The sequence below is a fragment of the Acomys minous genome (assembly GCF_964271855.1).
Source record: "Acomys minous genome assembly, chromosome: 10".
Classification (NCBI taxonomy): Eukaryota; Metazoa; Chordata; class Mammalia; order Rodentia; family Muridae; genus Acomys; species Acomys minous.
The window spans coordinates 44,664,877-44,688,626 of NC_140491.1; the positions used below are offsets into that span (position 1 = coordinate 44,664,877).

Here is a 23,750-nt window from a genome sequence, read left to right on the forward strand (position 1 = left end):
AATGCACAACGCCATCATGAAAATTACTTTATCAGCTTTGAAGAGCACAGATCGGAAATTAAATAAGCTCGTGGAATTATTCTAGAGCAAACAGGAGCAAGACAAACCAAGTCTGTCGTCTTTGATGTACTGACTAGTTTAAAGTCCACGTTAAAAGTTAATAGCAATGGGTTACGGTGTTAAATTCCTAACGTTCTTGGTCCTTTGTAGGTTAACTCGATCATGGAAGATTATCCTAAGCACAGTGTTTACATCAACTTTTCTTTTTGTTGGTAAGTCTTAACAACGATGATCTTTAAACCGATTCATAGACTGTGTGGTAAGAGGGAACTCAGTGCAATGACTCTTTATCTGCACATTCTTCAAGCTTCTTTCCCCTTTCCATATCCTATTCTAAAAGTAATATAAGATTCTTCCTAGATAATATGGAAAATTGTCTTTCTGTAAGTACTATAGTTTTTTATGTAAAAATACCATACAACATATTGTGATTGCAGTTTCCCCTCCCCCAACTCCTCTGAGGTCCTCCCTACCTCCTGTCCACTCCAAAACCATAACCTCTCTTTCTCTGGTTGGAAAACAAACAGGTATCTAAAAGATAAAAATAAAATGAAATAGTACAATACAAGGCAAAACAAACTGCAATAGCACAAAACAAACAGAAGAAAGGAGAAAAAGAAAAATCTTGAGAAACGTATAGATTCAGAGACATATTTATACATCATACATTGGAATCTCACAAGCCCACAAAACCAGAAGCCATAATATATATGCAAAGGAACACAGAAGTTACATTAAAGTTAAGAATCCATAATATGGGGCTGGAGAGATGGCTCAGTGATAAAGAGCCCTGGCTGTACTTCCGGAGGTCCTGAGTTCAATTCCCAGCAACCACATGACACCTTACAACCATCTGTAATAAGATCTGATGCTCTCTTCTGGCCTACAGGCATACATGCAGGCAGAACACTGTATACATAAATAATAAATAAATAAATCTTTTAAAAATCCATAACATGGGGCCAATGAGATAGCTCAGGTGGTAAAGATCCCTGCTGCCAAGCCTAACAATCTGAATTTGGTCTCTGAACTCACTAGAAGAGAACTGACTCTATCAAGTTATTTTTCTGACTTTTGCACACATGCTGTGGGACATGCACACTCAACCAACACCCAACACACATAGATAGATAGATAGATAGATAGATAGATAGATAGATGTGAAAAGGAAAGAATCCTATAGAAATATCTGATATTTTACCTTTTCTGAATTTGAGTGACTCAGTTTGAAGATTTTTTTCCATTTTTAAAAGCTTTTATTCACACATTAATTATACATAACAATACATTTCATCATGGTATTTTAATATATGCATATAATATTTTAGTTCTACTTATTTTAAATTCTAATTATTTTGAGAATTTTCTAAATTCTTTCTCCCATTTCTCCACTCCAGCTCTCTCATGCCCCACCCAAAACTTTATGACTTATTTTTTGAAAACACTAAGTGCTGTTGGTGCTGCCCGTATGCAAATAGATGTGGGCCCATCCTATTACAAGATGCATATACCAGTCCTACCTCCTCCAAACAGAAGGATTTTCCCTCCCCCAGCAACTATCCATGACTGGTAGCTCCTCAGCAAGGGATAGAGCCTGTACATAATCTACCCCATCTATGTCAGACTTTGGGTTTTCCTGCTCTTGCATAGGTCTTGTACAGGTGATCACGACTGCTGTGAGCTCATGACTGTAGTAGTCATGTCCAGAAAACACGTTTCACAGCACTCCTCCCCATCCTACAGCTCATACGTCCTTTCTGCCTCCTCTTCTTTGACATTCCCTGAGTCTCTGTAGCAGTGGGATTTACGTAGACATCTCATTATGGCTGACCACTAGGTCTCTTATTCTCAGCACTTTGCTCAGTTATCCAACTCTCCATTGGCTGCTGTTGACTGAAAAAAAAAAACTTCTTTGGCCATGATTGAGAGCAGCTCAGGTCCATTGGTGTAAGTATAAATATTTCGAAGGCGTTTGACAGCATGGCAATTTACCAAAATAACAATGACACCTTATACCCTAGAGCCCGTGACCTCCCCAGCCATGGGCTTCTTAGCACTTAGTATGAAATTCTTTCCTGTGGAGCAGGCCTCAAACCCAGTGAGAAAGTAGTTAGTTCACTCATAGTTGTCATGTCACTGTTGCTCTAGTGGCCACATCTTGCCTGGCAGGTCAGTATTGTGTGTTCTCAATGTTCCCTCCAAGGACATGCTTCCAATGACCTAACCACCTACTAAGCCACACCTCTTCACCACTCTACCTCCTCCTAGTAGTGCAGAGACGAAGACCAAGCCTTTGACACATGAGCCTATGGGGTACATTTGTATACATATGACATCCTCTTTTTTTTTCTTTTTTTAAAAATATTTTATAATTTATTCATATTATCTCAATGGTTATCCCATCTCTTGTATCCTCCCATTCCTCCCTCCCTCCCATTTTCCCCTTATTCCCCTCCCCTATGACTGTTCCTGAGGGGGATTACCTCCCCCTGTATATGCTCATAGGGTATCAAGTCTCTTCTTGGTAACCTGCTATCCTTCTTCTGAGTGCCACCAGGTCTCCCCATGACATCCTCTTTTATGATACACATTTGAGTCTTTATAATGGATAAAAACTGTTTCTTTGTACTTCCTAATTTCAAGCTGGCCAACTTGTCAACACATGTGTTGGTTCAGCCTTAAGCCTTGATGCATACAGATCTCAGAAGAATTAAACTGGTCATCGTTGTTTTGTTTTCTACCGAGTCTAATTGATAATTAAGTGCTATTGGGTGGTACTGAGTTAAGCAACCAATTTCTCTATGGAGGTAATCTATGTATACACTGCTCCTAAAGGAAACGCTTGTACCCCAAGTCAGTGGCTTCCTGTTCTCTTGCTCCTCAACTCTACATCCTGCCTCTTTACCTAGCTCAAACATGTGACAAAGCTGGCGATTTTCTGTATGTTTGCTTTTATTAACCCTAGGGTTTGAAGGGTGATCCTTGTGGCAGAGTGTATCAGTCTGTTGTTCATTCCCATGGCTCAACAGTATTGCATTGTGAGTATTATATACCACATTTTAAAACCCATTTGTCCATTGATAGACACTTGGGCTATTTACACCTTTTTGGTCTTAGGGTTACTGCATTTATGAACATGTGCACGCGTGTTTGTTTGAATATTTATTTTAGATTCTTTTAAAGCAAATACCTAGTAGTGGAGATACCAGGAAAGAAGTGGTGATAGTTTTTCCAGTAGGCACCCCACTGTCCCTTCCCACCAGCAATGTGTGGGGAGTCTGCCTTTCTCTACGTTTCACTATCCCTTTTCATCTCCTTATTTAATTATAGTCATGTTGGTAGCTACAGAATGGTCATGTGGTTCTGATTTACATCTTCCTAGTGACTAGTTTGTATGAGTTTATAGGCTGTAGGTATGTGCTGTCTAAAGACTTGTCAATTTGTCTCTCATTCATTTTACTGTGTTTGTCCATCTCGACATTTGATTTTAAAATGCCTTCTTCATTGTCAACACTCTCTTTTTGTTTTTCACTTTATCTTTTGGTTCATAAATATTTATAATTTTGATGACATTTTATCAAGAAATCCATTGCAAATTGCAAACAGTGAAGATTTGCTGTCTTCTGGCAGTCCTGTGGTTTTAGCAGTTGCAACCATGTTATTGGCCCATTTTGTGGTCATGTGATGCAGAATACAAGTCCAGATTCATTCTTTTGCACCTTAGTATCCAGCTGTGCCAGCACCATTTGCTGAAGAGATAATTCTACCCTAGGGACAGTTTTAATAATCTTGGCATCTGGACAAAAGTTCAATTGGCCATAGAATACATGTCTATGTCTTTCCCATTGGCCCAGAAGCCTGATGTTGTGCCAGTGGCTGAGATTGCTTTGAATCTATAAATAAATTTGGGAAGTATTGCCATGTTAATAATAATAAACTATCTAACTCATGAGCATAAGTTTATGCATTGCTTTAAACTCCCCAAGTTCTTTAATTTCTTTTCGCATTGTGTGTGTGTGTGTGTGTGTGTGTGTGTGTGTGTGTGCGTATGTGTGTGTGACTGTTGTTTTCCAGTGCTGGGGATCAAACCCAGAGCTGTACATGTGTTAAGCAAGCCATCTACCACTGAGCTACATCTCTGGGACCATGGAGACCAGACGAAGGCATTGTAGCTATCCCCTGGAACTGGAGTTAAAGATGGCTGTGAGCTAACGTGTGGGTGCTGGGAGTTGAACCTGGGTAGTCTGCAAAAGCAACGAATACTCTTAACAGCTGAGCCACCTCTGCAGGTCCTGGCTTGGAACTGTTGATCCTCCTGTCAGCCTTATCTAGAATTGCATGCACGTGCCACCACTCTTGACTTAGAGAATTTTACTCATTTATCTTTAATCACCCACCAGAAAAGATTTTCTTCTGCCATTTTCCTTTTTTTTTTTTTTTTTTTGCTCTATGCCTTATACCTTTTTGCTGTTTCTAATTTCTTCCGTTACTATTATTTATTGTGTTGAGTTGGCTGTAAGGTGCTTTTGGGAGATTCTTCTCACACACTCGTTAAATATATTCTTAATGTTTACCGTGGGAATTACAACAGAGAGAACTGATAACAAATGGATTTGATTGCAAATTACCTTGTAAATCATGCATATACTCAGTTACCCATTAGCATGGATTTATCATTATGTTTTATGTGTTTATCTTTTAAATCACCTAAGAAATTAAACCTGAGTTACCATCTATTGTAGTCTGAATATGTTTGAACAATTAGTCTGCAGCTGGGAGGGCTGTTTCGGGAGATTATTGAGTATGTGGGATATGGAGCTGGCAGATACAGAACACTGGGCGTGGGCTTGAGGGTTATCACTTGGTCCTGCTTCTGTTCCAAGATGTTTTTCATCCTGATCTACCACATTGTGGACAAGCCATGCCACAAGCCCCCATCATTACGTGCAGTGCCGCGCCACACTTTCCCTACTCTAGTGGATGGTGGCTTCTAAAACTGAGCCAAAATAAATATCTCCTCCTGTAAATTACTTCTAGGTTATTCTGTCCTAGCGATGAGAAAGTAAACAATACACTGACCATCATTATCACAACAATGGCTTATATATTTGTTGGTACCTGAACTGGAAATCTCTGTTTCTTCCTATGGCACTGAGCCGCCCCTCGGGAAGTCCTGGAGGACAGCAACTGGAACAGCGGATGCCGCAGGATTTGTTTGCGCATCCTCCTTCCTTCCTGTTCTTCCGTTTGCAAAGAGTTTTAGTTTGCTGAATATGAGGTTCCCTGGCACCATAACTTCACAGATAGTCCTTTCAGCACTTTAAACACATCATCTCACTGCTCTGTGGCTTCCATAGCTTCGGGTGAGAAATCAGATGGGAATCCTGCCATGAATCCTTATGCATGGTGAAGCATTCCTTTCCTGCTGTTTTCAAGTTCTTCTCTGTGCCCCTGTCTTTTAACAGTTTGATTATGTGTTTTGGTGTGGGGGATTTTTTTTTAACGTTAACTTTCTTTTCTTTAATATTCATTTATTTATTACATACATAGTGTTCTGCCTCCATATACACCTCTACATCACAAGAGGACACCAGATCTCATTATAGATGCTTGTGAGCCACCATGTGGTTGCTGGGAATTGAACTCAGGACCCCTGGAAGAGCAGACAGTGCTCTTAATCGCTGAGCCATCTCTCTAGCCCCAGTGTGGGGAGATTTTTAAGTTTCTTCTTCTTGGCATTGTATCAGGTTTCTTGGCGAATAGATTTGCTATTTTCATCACTGTGAGAACTTTTCAGCCACTGTTCTTTCAGGTTTCCCTTCTCTGTCTTTTTACCTCTTCCTCTTCCTGGATGGAAAGTGTAATCTGAATAGTTGTGCATCTCAGTAATGCCTTACAGTCTTCGCGGACTCTGCTTACTTTTTTTTTTTAATCTTTCTGATAAATCTGTAGGAGTATAGCCCCACCTTCAAGGAAGGACACTGATGTGTATTGGGTTTTGTTTTTTGTTTTGTTTTGTTTTGTTTTTTAACCTCAGGGCCACTAATGACCAGTCTCAGATTCCAGAACCAGTTACTCCTGTTTCTCTCTCTTTCTCCCTCTCCCCTTCTCTCTCCTGTGCTTGCGCGTGCTCTCTCTCTCTCTCTCTCTCTCTCTCTCTCTCTCTCTTTCTGGTTTCTGTGGAGGACTGGATTTTCTCCTTCACCATTTTCTACGAGCAACCTAGGAATGTGGTCCTGTCTCCTTGCCCTTCTCAACTCTGTGTATGTGTGTGATATATACATGTATGTTCACATGTCTACATAGGTCCATGAGCCCATGTGCATATGCAAAAACTCTGGAGGCCAATGCCAGCTGTCTTATTTTATTTTGCTCCACCTTATTTTTTGAGGCTAGGTCTCTCACTGAACCTGAGTCCAGATATCCAACTGTCTGAGATACCATCACCTCTGCGGAGCTGGAATTATAACATACATGGGCACATCAGCTTTTAGGCGGCTGCCAGGGATCCAAACTCCATTCCTCACGCTTGTTTAACATGAGCTCTAGTGACTGAACCACTGCCCCAGCATTCTTGTTCTCTGCAGTGCTGAAGTCATACATGTGAGGTGAATGCTCAGCTGCTGAGCTGCAGCCCCAGCCTTATCCTCGTAAGGCTGTCTCTCTCACACTTTCAGAAAGTGTTATTAATACATATAAGGTATTTTGTAAGTGTTTCTTGATAAGTTTTTTAATCAGCTTGCCTTTTCTTTGAAGGACTTCAAAAGAATCCGTGGTTTAAAGAAATAGGGTTTGCTCAAAAACCCGAACAATTATATACCGTAATTGCAGAATATGGCTCCCGGCTCTATCATTACCAGGTGATGTTTTATTAAATTATTGTTGCAGGCTGGGTGTGGTGGCGCATGCCTGTAATCCCAGCACTTAGAAGGCAGAGACTGGCGGATTGCTGTGAATTTGAGGCTAGCCTGGTCTACAAAGTGAGTCCAGGACAGCCAAGGCCATACAGAGAAACCCTGTCTCAAAAAACAAAACAAAACAAAAAAAAACAAAAACAAAAACAAAAAAAAAACCCAAGAGCAACAACAAAAAATTATTGTTGCATGTCGCTCACTTAAAACTGAATATGCTACAAGGTGAGTCTAGCTTGTATTGTATTATCTCGGTTCTGTGAGACTAGCCAACTATAGTATTACAGAAAGTAATGGTCTTTTTGGTGGCTTTATGGCCAAGAAACCTCCCAAATTCTCTATAGTTTCTGACCCCTGCAGACTCCCCAGGAGATGCTCCAGGAAAAGCATAAAAGGCAAAAAGATTCCTCACAGCTAACCTTTCCCCATCTCCTGCCAGCATAGAGCTCTCCTTTGCCTGGAAGCTCTTGAGATCTCAGTGAGATTATTCCCTATCCATTCTACATTCCATAGCACATCCTGGTTCTGGTGGTCCAGTTAGCTGTTTACTACTGTGATAAATACCATGACCAAGGGCTGGAGAGATGGCTCAGAGGTTAAGAGCACTGACTGCTCTTCCAGAGGTTCTGAGTTCCATTCCCAACAACCACATGGTGGCTCACAAGCATCTATAAAGTGATATGATGCCCTCTTCTGGCCTGCAGATGTACATGCAGACAGAGCACTGTATACATAATAAATAAATCTTAAAAAAAAAAAAAAAAGGACCATGACTAAAAGCAAACAGAAAAAGAATAGGTTTGCTTGGCTTACACTTCCACGGCATAGCTTACTCTGGAGGGAATGGTACTGAACAGAGGCTGTGGAGGAGCATGGCTTATTGGCTTGTTCCCCATGTTGCTCAGTTTGCTTTCTTATACAACCTAGAACCTCCTGCCCAGGGTAGGCACTACCCACGGTGGGCTGGGCCCTTCCCTGTCGATCACTAACCAAGAAGGTGCCCACTGCTTACCTACAGGACAATCTGATGAGATATTTTCTCAGTGGAGGCCTCCTTCTCCCAACTTGTTTCAAGTTGCCAAAAACCTAACCAGGACACCAACTTTGGTCCTAGAAGAAAGGTCAGCCACATAAAGTCCCACAGAGCTTGCCTGAGATAACTTCTACAGCTCCATGTCTTCAGGTTCTTGGTCCTAGCCCAGGAACTGGTCCAGATCCATAGCTCATCCTCAGGAAAACAGATGGGCATCCACAGTAAGCAGTGGTGCCTCACTGTCCTATTCCTTCCTTCTGTCTGTCCCTCCCTTTCTCACCTTTAGAAGCAGCAAATAAGGTGTCCATCCTGGAGCTCACATCAAATGTCACCTCCTGTTGGATGTATGGGTAAGGCCACCTTCGCAGACATAGTAACAGGAAAGGAATACATGGCAGGCCAGAGAAGACACACATGAAAGGGGCTTTTATGTCCCGTGGTATATTTCAAGAGTCCAAGTGTGTTTTCAGAAGGAATACAAATGAGTGAAAAGGCAATATTGAGGATTATTTCTCTTCTTTATTTCAGGCCAGACTTCGCATGCCCAAGGAGCAAATAGAACTTTTAAAGTGAGTGGAATTTTGTATGTGCCATTCCATATGACTAGGACTCCAAACACTGAAACACTGCGGTTTGTGTTTTGAAAATGCATAAGACTAAAATAATTTAATAATTTTCCTATTTTATACTTTGTTTTGTTTTGTTTTTCGAGACAGGGTTTCTCTGTGTAGCCTTGACTATCATGGACTCACTCTGTAGACCAGGCTGGCCTTGAACTCACAGTGATCTGCCTGCCTCTGCCTCCCAAGTGCTGGGATTAAAGGCGTGCGCCACCACTATCTGGCTCTATTTCATACTTTTTATATCATGCCAGTCAAGAGCACTTTCCCTGGCTACTTCCTCCTAGCCACCAAAGAGCCAGGTCTGTTTAAAATACCATATCCAGGGGAACCTAGCATGTACCTATAATTTTAGTACCCAGAAGGCTGAAGCAGCATGACCCTGGGTTTTGAAGCTACAACTGACAAGCCTGTCTCAAATAAAAATGGATAAAAGTGACACTGCATGGATCTCCAGGGCTACAGCTTCAAAAACACTTCTGTCCGCTGCACTTGAAATGCAGGACGTCCCAGTTTGAAGGGGATGACATTGGGATTTAACATTCATTTGTATGATGTCACTTGACTGAGGACCAGTGAGATTGGCTGTATCCTGTCTGTTCAATGTAGAGAAAGCCAAGCAAGGCTACCCTGTGACTCTTGTCTTCTGAGTGTCCATCCTCCTTACTGTTCTTACAGAGTAAAATGTAACGAGCCAACAAATGCACGTGGCGGCTTTCTCATCCCTGCAGAATGGATTTCTTCCTCCCCTTAGGTGGATTCCTTTGCCCATTTCTGGCCTTGAAGCTGTTGGCAGGAGCCTTATCGCTTTCCCTTTTTCACCTTGTGCTTTCCTCTGCATACAGGAAGGAAAGCCAGACGTTGGAGAACAATTTTCGTGAAATTCTGTTTTTAGTTGAACAAATAGATGTTCTGAAGGCATTGCTTAGAGACATGAAGGACGGCGTGTACACTCACAGCTGGCCTATCCACCGAGAGGCTGTGCAGGACCAGGCCACCACGGAGGTTCTAGATGAGGCAAGGCGGGCTGGGGCATGGATGGGGGTGAGACAGTCAGCCCTGCATTGTTCCTTCTGCTGCTTCTACTGACTGAGTACCAACTGACCTTAGCTCATGTCCTCTGGCAACCCCGATTGGCTGCCTTTCATCAGTACTGGTGTTGAAAGTCTACCTTTCCACCCATGCTGTGTCAGAGAGGACACTGTGTTGAGATACACCTTGCTTCCCACAAAATAACCAACCAGTGGTTTAAAGTTGGTGATCTTGCCAGGTAGTGGTGGCGGCACATGCCTTTAATCCCAGCACTGGGGAGGCAGAGGCAGGCAGATCGCTGTGAGTTCAAGGTTAGCCTGGTCTACAAAGTGGGTCCAGGACAGCCAAGACTACACAGAGAAACCTTGTCTCAAAAAACAAAAAAGAAAAGAAAAGAAAAGAGAGAGAGAGAGAGAGAGAGAGAGAGAGAGAGAGAGAGAGAGAGAGAAAACAAAATAAATGGTGGTATTTGAATGGCTATAGCAAATCCTTTCCACTCTGCCATAGTTAGAACTATGCCTCTGGGGAGCTGCAGACATAGGCCTGGAGCTTCCCTGCATTGCTCACCCACTGTCTGGACCTCTACCAATTTCTCCTCCCTATGTCTATGGTTGAAAGGTAGAACTCTAACCCTGGAGTTTCATGGCTTCCAAGCATTCGTGGCACAGTGTTTGAGTTGGTCAATGATAACTCCACCTGTTGTGCCTGCTCGGGGTACCCTTCAGAGCCCAATACTCATTCACGTGGGTGAGAGATTGCTGTTATAAGCAGTCACCTGGCCTTTGTGAGCTGTCTGAATCTCAGATAACTATTGAGTATTCCAGTCTTTGTTGCTAAGTGTAAGACGCCAGCGAGGGAGGGCACACCAGGCCCACACCTGGCACAGGCACCACTGTGTATGGAGTCCCACCCAGGTCCTCCCCAGGTCTTATCCCATGGGAGGAGACCATAATACAGTGGGGAGGGCTTAAGGGGGAGCCCCAGGTCCTCCTCTCTGTGTGACCATGGTCCCAGTCATACTTTAGCTTTAGCTCTATCAGCTGTCTGCGGAGGAGCACTTCCTCAGAGCTGTGCGCAGGACATCTAAGTGCATCAGTGCCCAGCCCTGAGAGCATCTGGGAGCTGTTCAGACTGTTAGAATCCTTCAGATTAGCAGGTTCATGTCCAAGTCCCTGAGACAAAGGATAGAAGCTCAAGCATCTGGTAGAGACCAATAACAGAAAACTGTTCTTATAATCTTTCTAGGAAATGTCAAACTTGGTACATTATGTACTTAAAAAGTTCAGAGGAGACCAAATACAGTTGGCTGATTATGCCCTGAAGTCAGCTGGTGAGTACAAAAAAAAAAAAATCTTTATTAGAAACTGACACACATTCCTCTGACATCAAGAAATGGGGGAAATTAACAAATCTAGATACAAAGATATCAGAAATGAGTATCATTGCTTTCCAGGCTCCATTTGCCTATATCTAGAAGGACCACAGAGAAAGCTGAGATGCCCCAGGGATGTCAAGCAGGCAGAGAATGCAGCTCAGCAGACAGGCACCACTGTGTATTATTAAGGACCATAATGGCATACCTTACGAGGATGCTAAGTGCACTGTTGTTGGTTAAAAGCTGATGTGTAAAGGCGGTTTGCAAAGTAATGTGCTCAGCATCTTCCTATTGAAATTATGCCTTAAGAACTTAATTAGGCTGTGAGCTGTGATCTCTGCAGTCTGTGGGCAGTGCAGAGGAGAAGAGTGAAGGGCAGTGTCAGACAGTGTTGGTGAGTGACCCAGTTTGCGAAAATGTACCAATGAGCAGAAGCCATTCAATAAGAAGTGGATAACAATGTGCCGATTAGAAAAAGTGTGTGTTTAAAACCTATCTGAAAGGAAAACTATGTCTAGGGCTGAGGCTAAACAGTGGGGTGCTCTCCTTACATACACAGGGCTCCTGAGCACTGTGGTAATTGTAATATGAACTGATGATAGATAGATAGATAGATAGATAGATAGATAGATAGATAGATAATTCTAAGCTCAAATGGCTCCACTTGCCCTTTTAAAAATTTTATATGCAGCTGGGTGTGGTAGTGCACTCAGGAGGCAGAGACAGGCAGATCACTGTGAGTTCAAGGGCAGCCTGCTCTACAAAGAGCCAAGGCTACACAGAGAAACCCTGTCTCGAAAAACAAAACAAAACAAAAATATATGCTTTTAATAGTTTAATCAGCCTAGAAAAATGTAGGTGTCATCTTTAAAATGCCAAAGACTTCACAAATATTTGAAAAAATGATTCTCTAGGGGCAAAACCATTAGGAATTTGAATCAGAAGTGAAACCTTGAAACAAGCTTTTATTTTAGACAAAACATCTGTAGCTGATGAAATTGTCTAGTAATTATCATAAAGATACACACATTAATGGAAGGAGCAGCACCATTACAGTAACTCCCAAAGGATATTTCCCATGAAAAATTTCTGTATATATCTCTGAAAAGACTTCAGATGCCCAAGCTGTGTGAGTTATTAACACACATGATCTTTAAGAGATTTTAAAAGTCAGTAATAAAGTGGTGTGTGTGTGTGTGTGTGTGTGTGTGTGTATGTGTGTGTGTGTGTGTATGTGTATGTGTGTGTGTGTATGTGTGTATGTGTGTGTGTGTGTGTATGTGTGTGTGTGTGTATGTGTGTGTGTGTATGTGTGTGTGTATGTGTGTATGTGTGTGTGTATGTGTGTATGTGTGTGTGTGTGTATGTGTGTGTGTGTATGTGTGTGTGTATGTGTGTGTGTATGTGTGTGTGTGTATGTGTGTGTGTGTATGTGTGTGTGTGTGTATGTGTGTGTGTGTGTGTGTGTGTATGTGTGTGTGTGTGTGTGTGTGTGTGTATTACATGTTATCTATAGCAGTTTCCCCGCCCTTCTTCCCTCTCAGCCCCTCTCCCCGCCCCCTCCGGCGCCAACCCTAACCCCCCCCCCCCCCCCCCCCGTCTCCCCTGCCACTTGTCCTTTTTATTTTTTGTTAAATGTCTGTTCTTACTTTCTTTGTTTGTTGTCTGAGGCAGGGTCTCACTGTATACCCCTGGCTGTCTTGGAACTCTCTATGTAGACCAGGCTGACCTCAAACTCAGAGATCTGCCTGCCTCCGCCACCCAAACTCTGGGATTAAAGGCGTGTGCCACCACGCCTGCCTTCACTTCGTAATGTCTTACAACAAACCAAATCCGGGAATACACACAAATGACAATTCTGAAACCAATAGGCTTGTTCATCTTTTGAAAATCTGTGTGATTTGCTACACCGATAGGTTTAAGAATCTAGTCGTTGGGGTGATAAAGTTAGATAAATTAAAGTCATTTAACAACAATCAATTCATTTATGATTAAAAACTCTCAATACACTAAGGAGATTTTCTTCAACTTCTTGAAGAATTCCTGCATGCTAACACCCAGGTATCCGTGGGAGAGTGAATGATTTCTCCCAAGATCAGAAACAGAATAAGGGTGTCTACTCTTACCGTTCCTAACTACCATTACCAGGGAAACCCAAACCCAAGGCAAGAAATGGAACAGGGGAGGGGCGGAGATACACACGAAAACAGGCAAATTAGAAGAGAACTAACATCTGTCAACTTAAGAAAAACATGATAACTAACAGGAAAAAAAAAAAGAGGCCCAAACATCTACTAGAATGACCAGTGTTTATATTGGGGTGTGTTGGGGGGGGGGCTGGAACATTCAGTAGCTCTTTTTCAAGATCAATTTTTATAAAGCTGCATAAATCAGGAGACTGCGACAGAGAACACAAGCCCAGAGTCGGTCCACATGGACACGGTGAATTGGGTTTCTGGCAAAGCAGAGAAGTGAAGTCAGTGGTTCTGGTACAAAGGGCACTGATTGCAAAATAAACCTCAGCCCTGGCCCTCATTTACCAGAAGTTAACCTAAAGTCTGAGTGTAAAGCATGCAGCCATATACTTTCTAGGACAAAAAGTAAGGGAAAAGAAGTATCTAATTTATCTCTTAAATAGTAGTTCTTACTTTGTTGCACTGGGGATTGAACTCACGGCCTCTTGGGTGTCAGACCATCACCTACCACTGAACTATCTCCACGCACCTGCCCTGCAGGGTCCTGATAAGCTGTCCAGCTGGCCTTGAACTCTCAGTGCAGCCCAGGCTGGCCGAGAATTATCTGTTTTCCTTTGTCTGCCTAGGAAAGGAATCCTAGAGAAAACACTGACACATGATCAAATAGAAAAGGGCAGACAGTTTGGACCTATTGAGAGAATGAGGTGACAATTTGTTCACAGGCTGGAGAGAGAATATCTGCACACAAATTTAGCAAGCCGCTTGGATTTAAAATTTATGGAAGCTTTCAAACTTCAATAATAATAAAGCAGAAAGCCCACTTTTAAAACTGGGCAAAAGATCAGAAAACACTTTATTTAAAAAAAAATTAAAAGTGAAAGGGATATGAAAAAATACTGGACATTATTATTCATTAATGAAATGGACCTTGGAAACACAGCGATGTGCCAGTACACATCAGAGTGTCAGAGTGTCAGAGTGGCAGACAGAGCTGCCCAGTAGCAGACAGAGCTGCCCAGTGCTGCTTGCACTGGGAAGCCCAGCTCTCATCGACAGCATGTGAGTGTGTGGAGATTAAGTGGTACATTTGGAAGGCAGGTGGAGAACTGCTTCTCAAGTTAAGTATAGCCCTGGTGACTTGTTTTGCCACCTCTAAATATTTACCTGAGAGTTAAGTTTTACTTTTACATCAAACCATGCATGACAAAGCTGGGTGAATAGCTCGGTTGTAGGAGTGCCGGCTTAGGATGAGAAAAGGCTTGGGTTCAAGCCTCACCTCTGCAGAAATCCAGACAAATACCCATATGAGAGTACCCAGATTGATAGTCATAAGAATTAGAAATGCCACTAACAGATGACTAAAGTACTCCGCAGGCAAGATAAAGAACGGCCCGGTGGTGCTTGCTTACAGTAAGTCTAAGTAATTGTTTGCAACAGGCTGCAGACCGTGATGCTCCTCGCTACGGGATTCTTTCAGAGCACACTCATTTTAAGTTTGCTGTGGTGACGGCTGACACAATTCTGAGTATTCTAAGGCAAGCAACGCCAAACTGTACCAAATCGGTGAATTACTTCTCAAGAAAGCTAACTAAAACAAAAAACTAAATGAATGAAAAATTGAGTTTCTTCAAAATGCACAATTTATTTATTTTTTCGTAAAAGGATAATGGTGGGAATCAGACTTGTATACCTCAGCAATCACTCAAAAGGGTTTTTTCTCCTGTCCAGTCAGTCATGCAAGTAGGAATATTAGTTGCCAAGATAAAAGATTCCTGCTTTAATTTCCATTTTAGACAGATGGCAAACAGTTATAGGATAAGCATGCCCTAAATAAGTATTATATGGCATAAGACTGTTACTAAAAAAGTTTTAAGATACATTTTTGATCACGTGTACATGTGTGCATGGTCTCACAGTGCTCATCGAAGCCACAGGAGTCTCTGGAACTGGAGTCAAAATTGGCTGTGAGCCGCCTGAAGTGGGGGCTAGGAAATCAATCAGGTCTTCTGGAAAAACACTACTCTCTAAGCACAGACACATCTCTCCAGCCTCCTAAGCATTATTCTGTCTCTAAATTTCAAGTTTAAATGGGAGATTTGTATTTCCTCTTGCTGCATGTGGTAACCATGGTCGCACATTTAATATTTCAAAGCATGCCATCCCAGAAAAAGTACAGAACCTAGATGCGTGATCAAGAACATGGGGTTCAGGGTTACACAAGCACATGGGCCTGAGCGTTAAACTGTGCTACTCAAGGCAACTTGAAGAAGTGATTTGCATTTAAAAAATTTTCCTAAAATACGTTTCCTTCCTAGGATGAAATAGCTTGAGGGGATAATATTTGATAAATATTCTTACTTTTCTTTGATTACAATTAAAGCCCTACCAAAAAAAAAAAGTTGAAGTTCGATGAATTTACACAATTACTGTCACGAACATAACCTGAAGGGGACGCATGGCGTGGGCTTTGTGCTTTCTCCAATTTGAGTGAGTGAGGCTAACAGGAAGTCTGATTTTCTGGATGATGATAAACACAGCATGCGTGTCAGTTTTAGCTTTGACTCAGTTGCTCCAGTATTTAAGAGGGTTTTTTGTTTTTATTTTAAAACATAAAATAGTTTCAGACATTTTGTGAAACTAAAGAAGCAAACATGGCTTTCTGCTTAGAGATGGTGGCCGCTACCTTCACTCCAAGCACTTAGGAAGCGGGGTTGCCACAAGTTCAAGGTCAGCCTTCAGTGAGATCCCACTTCAAAAGCAAGGAACGAGGAAACACATGGGCAAAAGCCTTTCTGAAGAGAATAGGATGTCAGCAGGACATCCTTGGGTCTTGGGTATAAATCTGGTGATTTTTCCAGCAATAGCCTTCCAGGATTATCATTAAGATCCACACGGCATGCATTAAATTTTATGCTTTTTTTTTTCAATTTTAGGAGCCTCTGTCATTGAATCTGGGACCTCAGCAAGTTATAAAAGTAATAAAGCAAAACTGTACTGGCATGGGATAGGGTTTCTCAATTATGAGATGCCTCCAGATATGATCCTTCAGGTAAGTACTTAATAGGACAGCACCGTGTCTGTCTTAAGAGTTTGGTATAAGACGTCACGACTGTATTACTATGTAAGATGGAGTCAAGAATATGCATATATGCATGCTGCCTACAGAACCTAGACACTCCTTACAATTCTAACCCATCACGCTATACAAATTTTATACAATTATGTCTTAAAGATCAGAAAAGTAGACTTTGTCAGAACATGCAATTCCGTGCCTTTCGTTTTCATTGATTCTCTGACTCCCTTTCTTCACTGAAAACTTCAGCCATTTAACAAACGTTTGTTTAAACGAGTCTGTCCTGCAAATGCCGGTCTGGCGTTAGCTGCTACGCCAATCACATGTTCTCACAAGGGCTGACTATGACAGAAATTGCCACTTAGCATTCTCCCTCACTTGGAAAGAAAATGACTGTCAACACACTGTGAGCTGCATGTCAGAAGTTGCTTTCACATTTAAAAGTGTCTTCAGAGACAAACCTACAGTCTCTTCTTGCCAGCCTACCTTTTTAACATCTAGTCCAAGACACATTTTGTTTTTTTTTTTTCTTTACCACCACGACCTCCCATCACCATCCTTAGCCACCATTATCATCAACCCTGCCAACTATCGCTAGGCTCACCCTCATGTCCCATGGCACCATCACTGTGGGTTCTGCCACCCCGTCATCACATCCACTATAAACACCATTGTCCCCTCACTCATCTGCATCATCACCACCACCATCACTGTCAACGCCGCCATCAGTCACCGGCAGCACCAGCCACAGGTTAACCTCTAGCTGTGACAGTGAAAGCGAGCACGCTGCTGTGACGGGGGCTCCGGCAGACAGGAGCATTAAGTGCCCTGGGTGACCCAGCAGACCTAGGGCGATTGAGAAGGGTCTCCTGTCTGATACGTGTCCTGGAGCTTCATGCTTTAGTTCTAAGTGTCTTACAGTGGCCACTGGTGATGTGCTCAGTATTGCAAGGCTGGATTCACGCACCCAGAAGAGAGACTAATGAAATGTTTTCTTTCCAGCCAGATGTTCACCCTGGGAAGTGCTGGGCCTTTCCAGGATCCCAGGGTCACGTCCTCATTAAGCTAGCCAGGAAGATCATCCCTACGGCAGTTACCATGGAACACATCTCCGAGAAGGTGTCCCCCTCAGGAAACATCTCCAGTGCACCCAAGGAGTTCTCTGTCTACGTGAGACACTGTCTAAATCTGTCATTCGGAGTGGGTTGGCATAAAGGTGTTTGACTGGGGAGAGGAGCGGGTCTTGTGTCTTTGGGGACTGAACTTAGCGCCTCCTGTAGGCCAAACTAGCACTCTACTACTGAGCTACACCTCCAGCCCTGAATTTGCCTTTTAAAGTGGGCTGAGTGTCTCTGACTTCCAGGGCTTTTGCGTTGTTACTTACAGACTAAGAGAATTGGACCAGATGGTTTCTGTGTTGGACTTCATATTTTGACTTCACAGAACTAAAAATGTATACATGTAAACCTGAAATGTTGGCTGTTTGCATAAACATTGTGATGTGCCTTCCTACTTCTCCCTGTTCCCGATTCTTTTCATCTCAAAGCTCCCATTAGCAGCAAATTTCAATCTGTTAAGGAGATCCCTGCTTCTACATTTTCTTTTACCATTTCCTGATTTTTCAGTGTTGGCTATTATTTGGAGGATCCCCTCTGCCAAATGGATGGAAAAACACCTCTTTTATGTGGTTCTGACCACCCAGTATCTTTGTCTTAAAAAAAAAAAAAAAACAGGCTTAGGGCTGGAGAGATGACTCAGAGGTCTAAAGCACTAGCTGCTCTTCCAAAGGTCTTGAGTTCTGTTCCCAGCAATGATATGGTAACATATAACCATCTATAATGAGATCTAGTGCCGTCTTCTGGTGGGCAGGCACCCGTGCAAGCAGAACATTGTATGCATAATAAGTAAATAAATCTTTTTAAAAATGCATTGGTTAAAAAAAACCAGGTTTATAGAGACATAAATTACATAGCAAAAGAGTTGTCCATTTGAAGCACACACCTCAGTGGCTTTATTATATTCACAGCTCTATAGCCATCTCCACAATTTAAGAACTGTTTTGTTGCCTCCTGAAGGAGCCCTACACTGCTTAATCTTCACCTCTCACCCCCATCATCCCCATCACATCCTTAGACCCTAGCTGTTACAGTATTTTGTACCCATTAGGCCTACAAAGCAAATGACTGACACAAGGAGACTGAAACGTACTTTAAAGCTGCCAGCACTTCGCCGGGCAGAGTCTGAACTGATTCTAATCTACTCGTAAAATAAACAAACTACTCCAAACCTTATAATATACATATATTCCAAACACTTGCCACTTTGACCCCTGGGCTGGTCTGCATCAAGTTCTCACTGTCCTCCTCCAACCGTCAAAAATATCTCGTCCCTCTCCAACCGTCAAACTTTTCGCCCCTCCTCCAGGAAGTCCCGCCTTCCACTTCCTGTCCTTCTGCCCAGCTGATTGGCTAAGCAGCGCTTTATTGACGGTTGATACATTCACTTAGCATTCCTCCACACCTAGCAACCACTGATGATGGACTTAGACTCGCAAATTGGTCTGTTCTAGACATTATCATTATCACACTGTATGCGCTCTCCAGTGACTGGTTAACACAGCACATTCAAGGCTTTGGCTATGTTGTGGCACTTGTCAATATTTGACTTTTTTTTTTAAACCAGAGAATAAATATTTGATTGTTTGTATTTTGCTTATTCATTAGTTGGTAGATACCCGAGTTATTTGCAGGTTTTTGGCTTTTTATGCCAAATGAGACTGTGAGTATTTGTGCGCACGGTTTTACCATGGATGTTGGTTTTGTTTCTGTGGACTGCATGTTGGATTGGAATGCCTCCATCTGTGTTTCGTGTTCAAGGCTCTGGGGATTTGTGCCCTCTTTTGCTTCAATCTTGGTGACTCCGCAGCGTGGCTCCCCGTTGAGCCCTAGAGCACTTGAAAGCAATTACTCTCTTTACTGTGCATGGCTTATGCATTTCCGAAGGCATTTGCCACCAGTTTGTCTGCTTTGCTCACTTTGTTACACTTCTGTTTCCAATACATTCATCAGAGGGGCATGTTCTCTCGTTGTTTATTCCAGTCACATAAACCACGCTTCCCTCCCTCCTTTCTTCCTCCCAGCCACCCTTTTGGAAAGCTTCTACCGTTTGGCTCAGATTTGATGATGGCCATATGAGCCCGATGTACGGCTATTACTTTGGGATCTCCTTCCTGTGTCCGAAAGTCTGTTTCTCATTTTCTTTTTCCCATTTATAGCCCATCTCTGAAAGACTGTATCCACTTTATTTTAACTCCTATGTAAAAATGCTCATTACTCCCATCATAATGATACTCTATAAGGCTCCGGTTCCCACAGATATTGCTCATTTAGAGTTTAGTCATGTTTTCTCACGTTTGCAGTGTGGTCTTCTTTGCACCTGAAGATACAAATTGCTATCAGATTTTTGCTTCATCTCCTGTTTGTGTACAGGATTTCTCTTGGTCTTATAAAGTTTTAGATGTCTCCATGCTCCTTTAAAGTCCAGGAACATAGTCCAGACTAGTCTGAAAGGATTCCTGCATGTGAGAAGTATCAACTTCAACGTAACTGGTTCGCTGGGACCTGCTGAGGAGGAAGAGCCCAAGACAGACCCCAGCTGTACAACCAGCTGGCTCAGGAAGAGAGCCACGGACCGAGGGCTCCCATGGCGTCAGCTTTGAGTCCCTCCCTTCCCCATCCTCTAGCAAACCATGACCCGGATCCCAACCTTTCTGGGCTTGCAGCTTAAGTCCCTGCGGTGCTAGTTTCACCTCAAGCCACAGGAGTTTGCGTTTCCATCTGTTGCCCTTTGACCTCCCCCATGGTTTCTCTCTGAATGCCTACTCCCACTTTTCCTAGAAGGCTTAGACCTTCCCTCTGTCCTTTAATATTCCTGGCAGGAGGAGGGTCTAGCCCACTTCCTGCACCCACCAACGTTTTCTAACTTCATGCTGCTGAGGCTTCCTGACTCCAGTATCTGATGCTCGAGTGCGCTGCAGTGTTGAGTTAGGGATGAGTTTTTGGCTGGCCCTGCGCCTCTGTGTTTCCGCACTACAGTTCCTCATTTGCAGGCATTCTGCCTGGTCCCTCCACACCGGAATCATTTAGCACTAACAAGTACTTCCCAGTTTTCGTCTGTATTGCAGAATTGATGAACCAAGCACTTCCTATATTGCTCTTTGCCCTTGGCTCTGTTACTTTGAGACAGGGTCTGTCATGGCACTGGAAACTTGTCATCTCAGCAAGGCTTGCTGGCATTAGGTTCTCAGGTTCTGTCTGTCTCTGGCTCCTGCTGTTGGGATTAAAGGCACAGGCAGCCTTATGCAGATATTTAGATGGGTACTAGGGATTTGAGCGCAAGTGTTCAAGCTTGCACACGAAGCCATCTTAACAACGGAGCCGTCCCCTCGGCTCTAGCACACGCAATTTCAGGTGAACTGTTGCTGCGTGAGCTTCGGCATCCATTTCTTTCGACTTAGCACCCACTCAACACAGTCTCCATGTCTGTTGTTTCCTTTGCAGGGCATTAATAAAAAATGCGAAGGAGAAGAACTGTTCCTAGGTCAGTTTACGTATAACAAAACGGAAGCTACCATTCAAACGTTTGCACTCCAGGTAATTATCCATTGGAACATGCTGAGTTATGTTTGGCTTCATCACTAAGAGGGATTTTTCTGGACTTGCTGCCTGAAAATAGTTAGGACCAAAGCGCAAGCTGAATAAGGCTGTCCTAACTTCTGTTCCTTGCTTCCGATGTTTACAAGTATTTTTTTCTTCTTCTTTTTTGAAAAAAATTTATTAATTTATTCATATTATATCTCAATGGTTATCCCCTCCCTTGTATCCTGCCACTCCTCCCTCCCTCCCATTTTCCCCTTACTCCCCTCCCTTATGACTGTGACTGAGGGGGACCTCCTCCCCCTGTATATGCTCATAGGGTATCAAGTCTCTTCTTGGTAACCTGCTATCCTTCCTCTGAGTGCCACCAGGTCTCCCCATTCAGGGGACTTGTTCAATATGAGGCACCAGAGAATGTGTGAAAGTCAGACCCCACTCTCCACTCAACTGTGGAGAATGTCCTGTCCATTGGCTAGATCTGGGTAGGGGTTTGAAGTTTACGGCCTGTATTGTCCTTGGCTGGTGCCATAGTTTGAGTGGGACCCCTTGGCCCAAATCTGCCTATCATAATGTTCTTCTTGTAGGTACAAGTATTTTAAATGACACAATTTAACTGTGTTATTGATATACAAATGTGGGAGAGATGGACATTTACAAAATCACTTCTAATGCACTCTCCCTTGCTATTATGTCCCTAGATATTGAGGTTCTTGGTCCCCCCCCCCTTTTTTTTTTAATAGAGCACCCAGCCCATGCACAGGATGCAATCTTATCACGTGAGCAATCCAGTTCCATTGTTACTGTCTCACCAGCCTTGGAGTAAAGGGTTGGCTTTGAAAGTGCAATATGAAACGGAAAGAAGGAGAGAGGAGCACAGTCAATATTTAATGCTAGATAACCTAGGTAAAACTTCACTTCCTATCCCAAGGAGGAAAAACACCAACGCTTAGCTGATAAACTCCCTGGGGTGCACAAAAGTGTGTAAACTCTCTCCTTGTAATTTACCATTAGCCACAGGAAGTCACTGAAGAGATGCAGAAAGCATTGCATACTGTGTTTGCAGTGCCTCTTGGTCAACTTCAAGATTGATCCAAGTCCCCTCACTCTCACCAAGTGTCCCAACAGCTCTTCTCGTGCAATGGTCTCACACCCAGAATCACACCACTGATGGGAGAATCTTCAGGAGAAACACAAGACTGTGCTAAGCACAGAAAGGTTTCCTTGTTAGTGCATTTTAGACACTATGGCATGGCGACTGTTCACATAGCATTTGCACTGTGTTCAGGATTATAAAACACCTTAAGGTGGCCTTAACTACATGGAAAGCCAGCCTTGACATACAAATATCAACAGGTAGTCCTGGGAGCCCTACCAAAGGATGACTAACTACCATAAATTAACACTTGCGTTTTAAATCTGATTTGAATATTCACCTGTACTTGGATTCATATTTAGCTTTGGGTTTTGTTGAGGTTGTGTTTATTTTTGTTTTAGATGTTATTTTTATGAAAAACGGTTTTACTCATGGTGGCCTAGGCTAGCCTTCAACTCACGACTTTTCTAACTTCAGCCTCCACAGTTGGTTTTAGAGATCTGGTTTTCATACAAGTCTCCCTTCAATGGCACAATCTGAGGAATGGCACAGTGGCAGCGAATGAGAGGAAGAGAGGCAACAGCAGTGAGAGACACGGTGTTGTAGAAGGCTATTAATATGAACTGTTAATACATATAATTATTATGGCAGTTATTATTTAACCTGCTCTTATATAAGTAGATGACACAGACACCTGTCATATTTTTAATGTGTCTATGCACTGGAACTGGGCAGAAACTAACCCCCTAAGCTATTTTTTCTAATCCCGGCCAAAATCCCATAAACACTTGCACATGTTCCAATTGGGGGTGTTGTCTCCATCACGCTGACCCTCAGAGCAAGTTCCTCCCAGCCACATGCTTCCAGTTCATGCTTAACCCATGGCAACTGCTGCTTTCTTCTTCCTTTCCTGCTCCTCTATCTCGTGTGTGTGTGTGTGTGTGTGTGTGTGTGTGTGTGTGTGTGTGTGTGTGAGCGTGCGTGCGCACACGCGCATGCACCTGTGATCCTCCAAAGCCTGGGAACCGTGGCTCTGCCTATCTCTCTTCTACCCAGTCTAGGCTGTAGGCAATTTTATTTAGCCAATCAGGGATAATTTGGGAGGCAAATTTCACAAACTTTATTTCAGATATGTGCTAATCTGCTCATAAAAGACAGCAAGCAGACCTCGGGAAGCAAAATAATTAACATTATAATACATTGCGCCAGAACAACCACTCCACCACGGGCATACTTAGACCTCCTGGTCATCTTCATCCTCCCTATATTTATCTGTTGCTGGGCTCTTTCCTTCCAGTAGCTCATCTCCCCATCCGTTAGCGCACTGTCTGGATGTCCTTGTGGTAGGGAAGGAAGGTTTCCACGTTCCTCATTTTATCAGCATGTACTGGGATTCCTTCAAAGGAACTTTTATACGTCATTCATATTTTTTCCTTTGTTTCCAGAATGAAGCTTCTGAATCTTTATTATGTGTGAAACTTCAAATCCTCAGCAACTGGGGACACTCAAAGTATACGTGTTTGTACAGATTTAGAGTCCACGGCATCCCCAGTGACCACACATAGAGGAATGGGAGCAGAAGGTGGTGGTCGTGCAGCCGAAATGTTCAAGGATGTTTATTATTCCCTTACGTGAGATTGCACCCCTAAGAATCAAAGATTGAGAGTGGGAGGGAAACCTCAAACTCATTCCTACAAGACAAT

General features: G+C 42.9%; 1 protein-coding gene across 6 annotated transcripts in view; it reads left to right on the forward strand.

Annotated features, from left to right (window-relative positions):
• The window catches only part of SUN3 (Sad1 and UNC84 domain containing 3), a 31,068-nt gene extending 7,318 nt beyond the window's left edge, over window positions 1-23,750 (forward strand). For 5 of the 6 annotated variants that reach the window (XM_084800301.1, XM_084800304.1, XM_084800302.1 and 2 more), the window contains 9 exons: window positions 211-272; window positions 6,817-6,920; window positions 8,533-8,573; window positions 9,470-9,641; window positions 10,902-10,986; window positions 16,160-16,275; window positions 17,302-17,469; window positions 20,859-20,951; window positions 23,493-23,750. In XM_084800301.1, the coding sequence (XP_084656427.1) occupies window positions 211-272; window positions 6,817-6,920; window positions 8,533-8,573; window positions 9,470-9,641; window positions 10,902-10,986; window positions 16,160-16,275; window positions 17,302-17,469; window positions 20,859-20,951; window positions 23,493-23,612 (961 nt within the window). In that variant the 3' untranslated portion in view covers window positions 23,613-23,750. Of the gene's footprint in view, window positions 1-210; window positions 273-3,025; window positions 3,099-6,816; window positions 6,921-8,532; window positions 8,574-9,469; window positions 9,642-10,901; window positions 10,987-16,159; window positions 16,276-17,301; window positions 17,470-20,858; window positions 20,952-23,492 lie in introns of all 6 variants that reach the window. The other variant, XM_084800306.1, reaches the window with a different exon arrangement.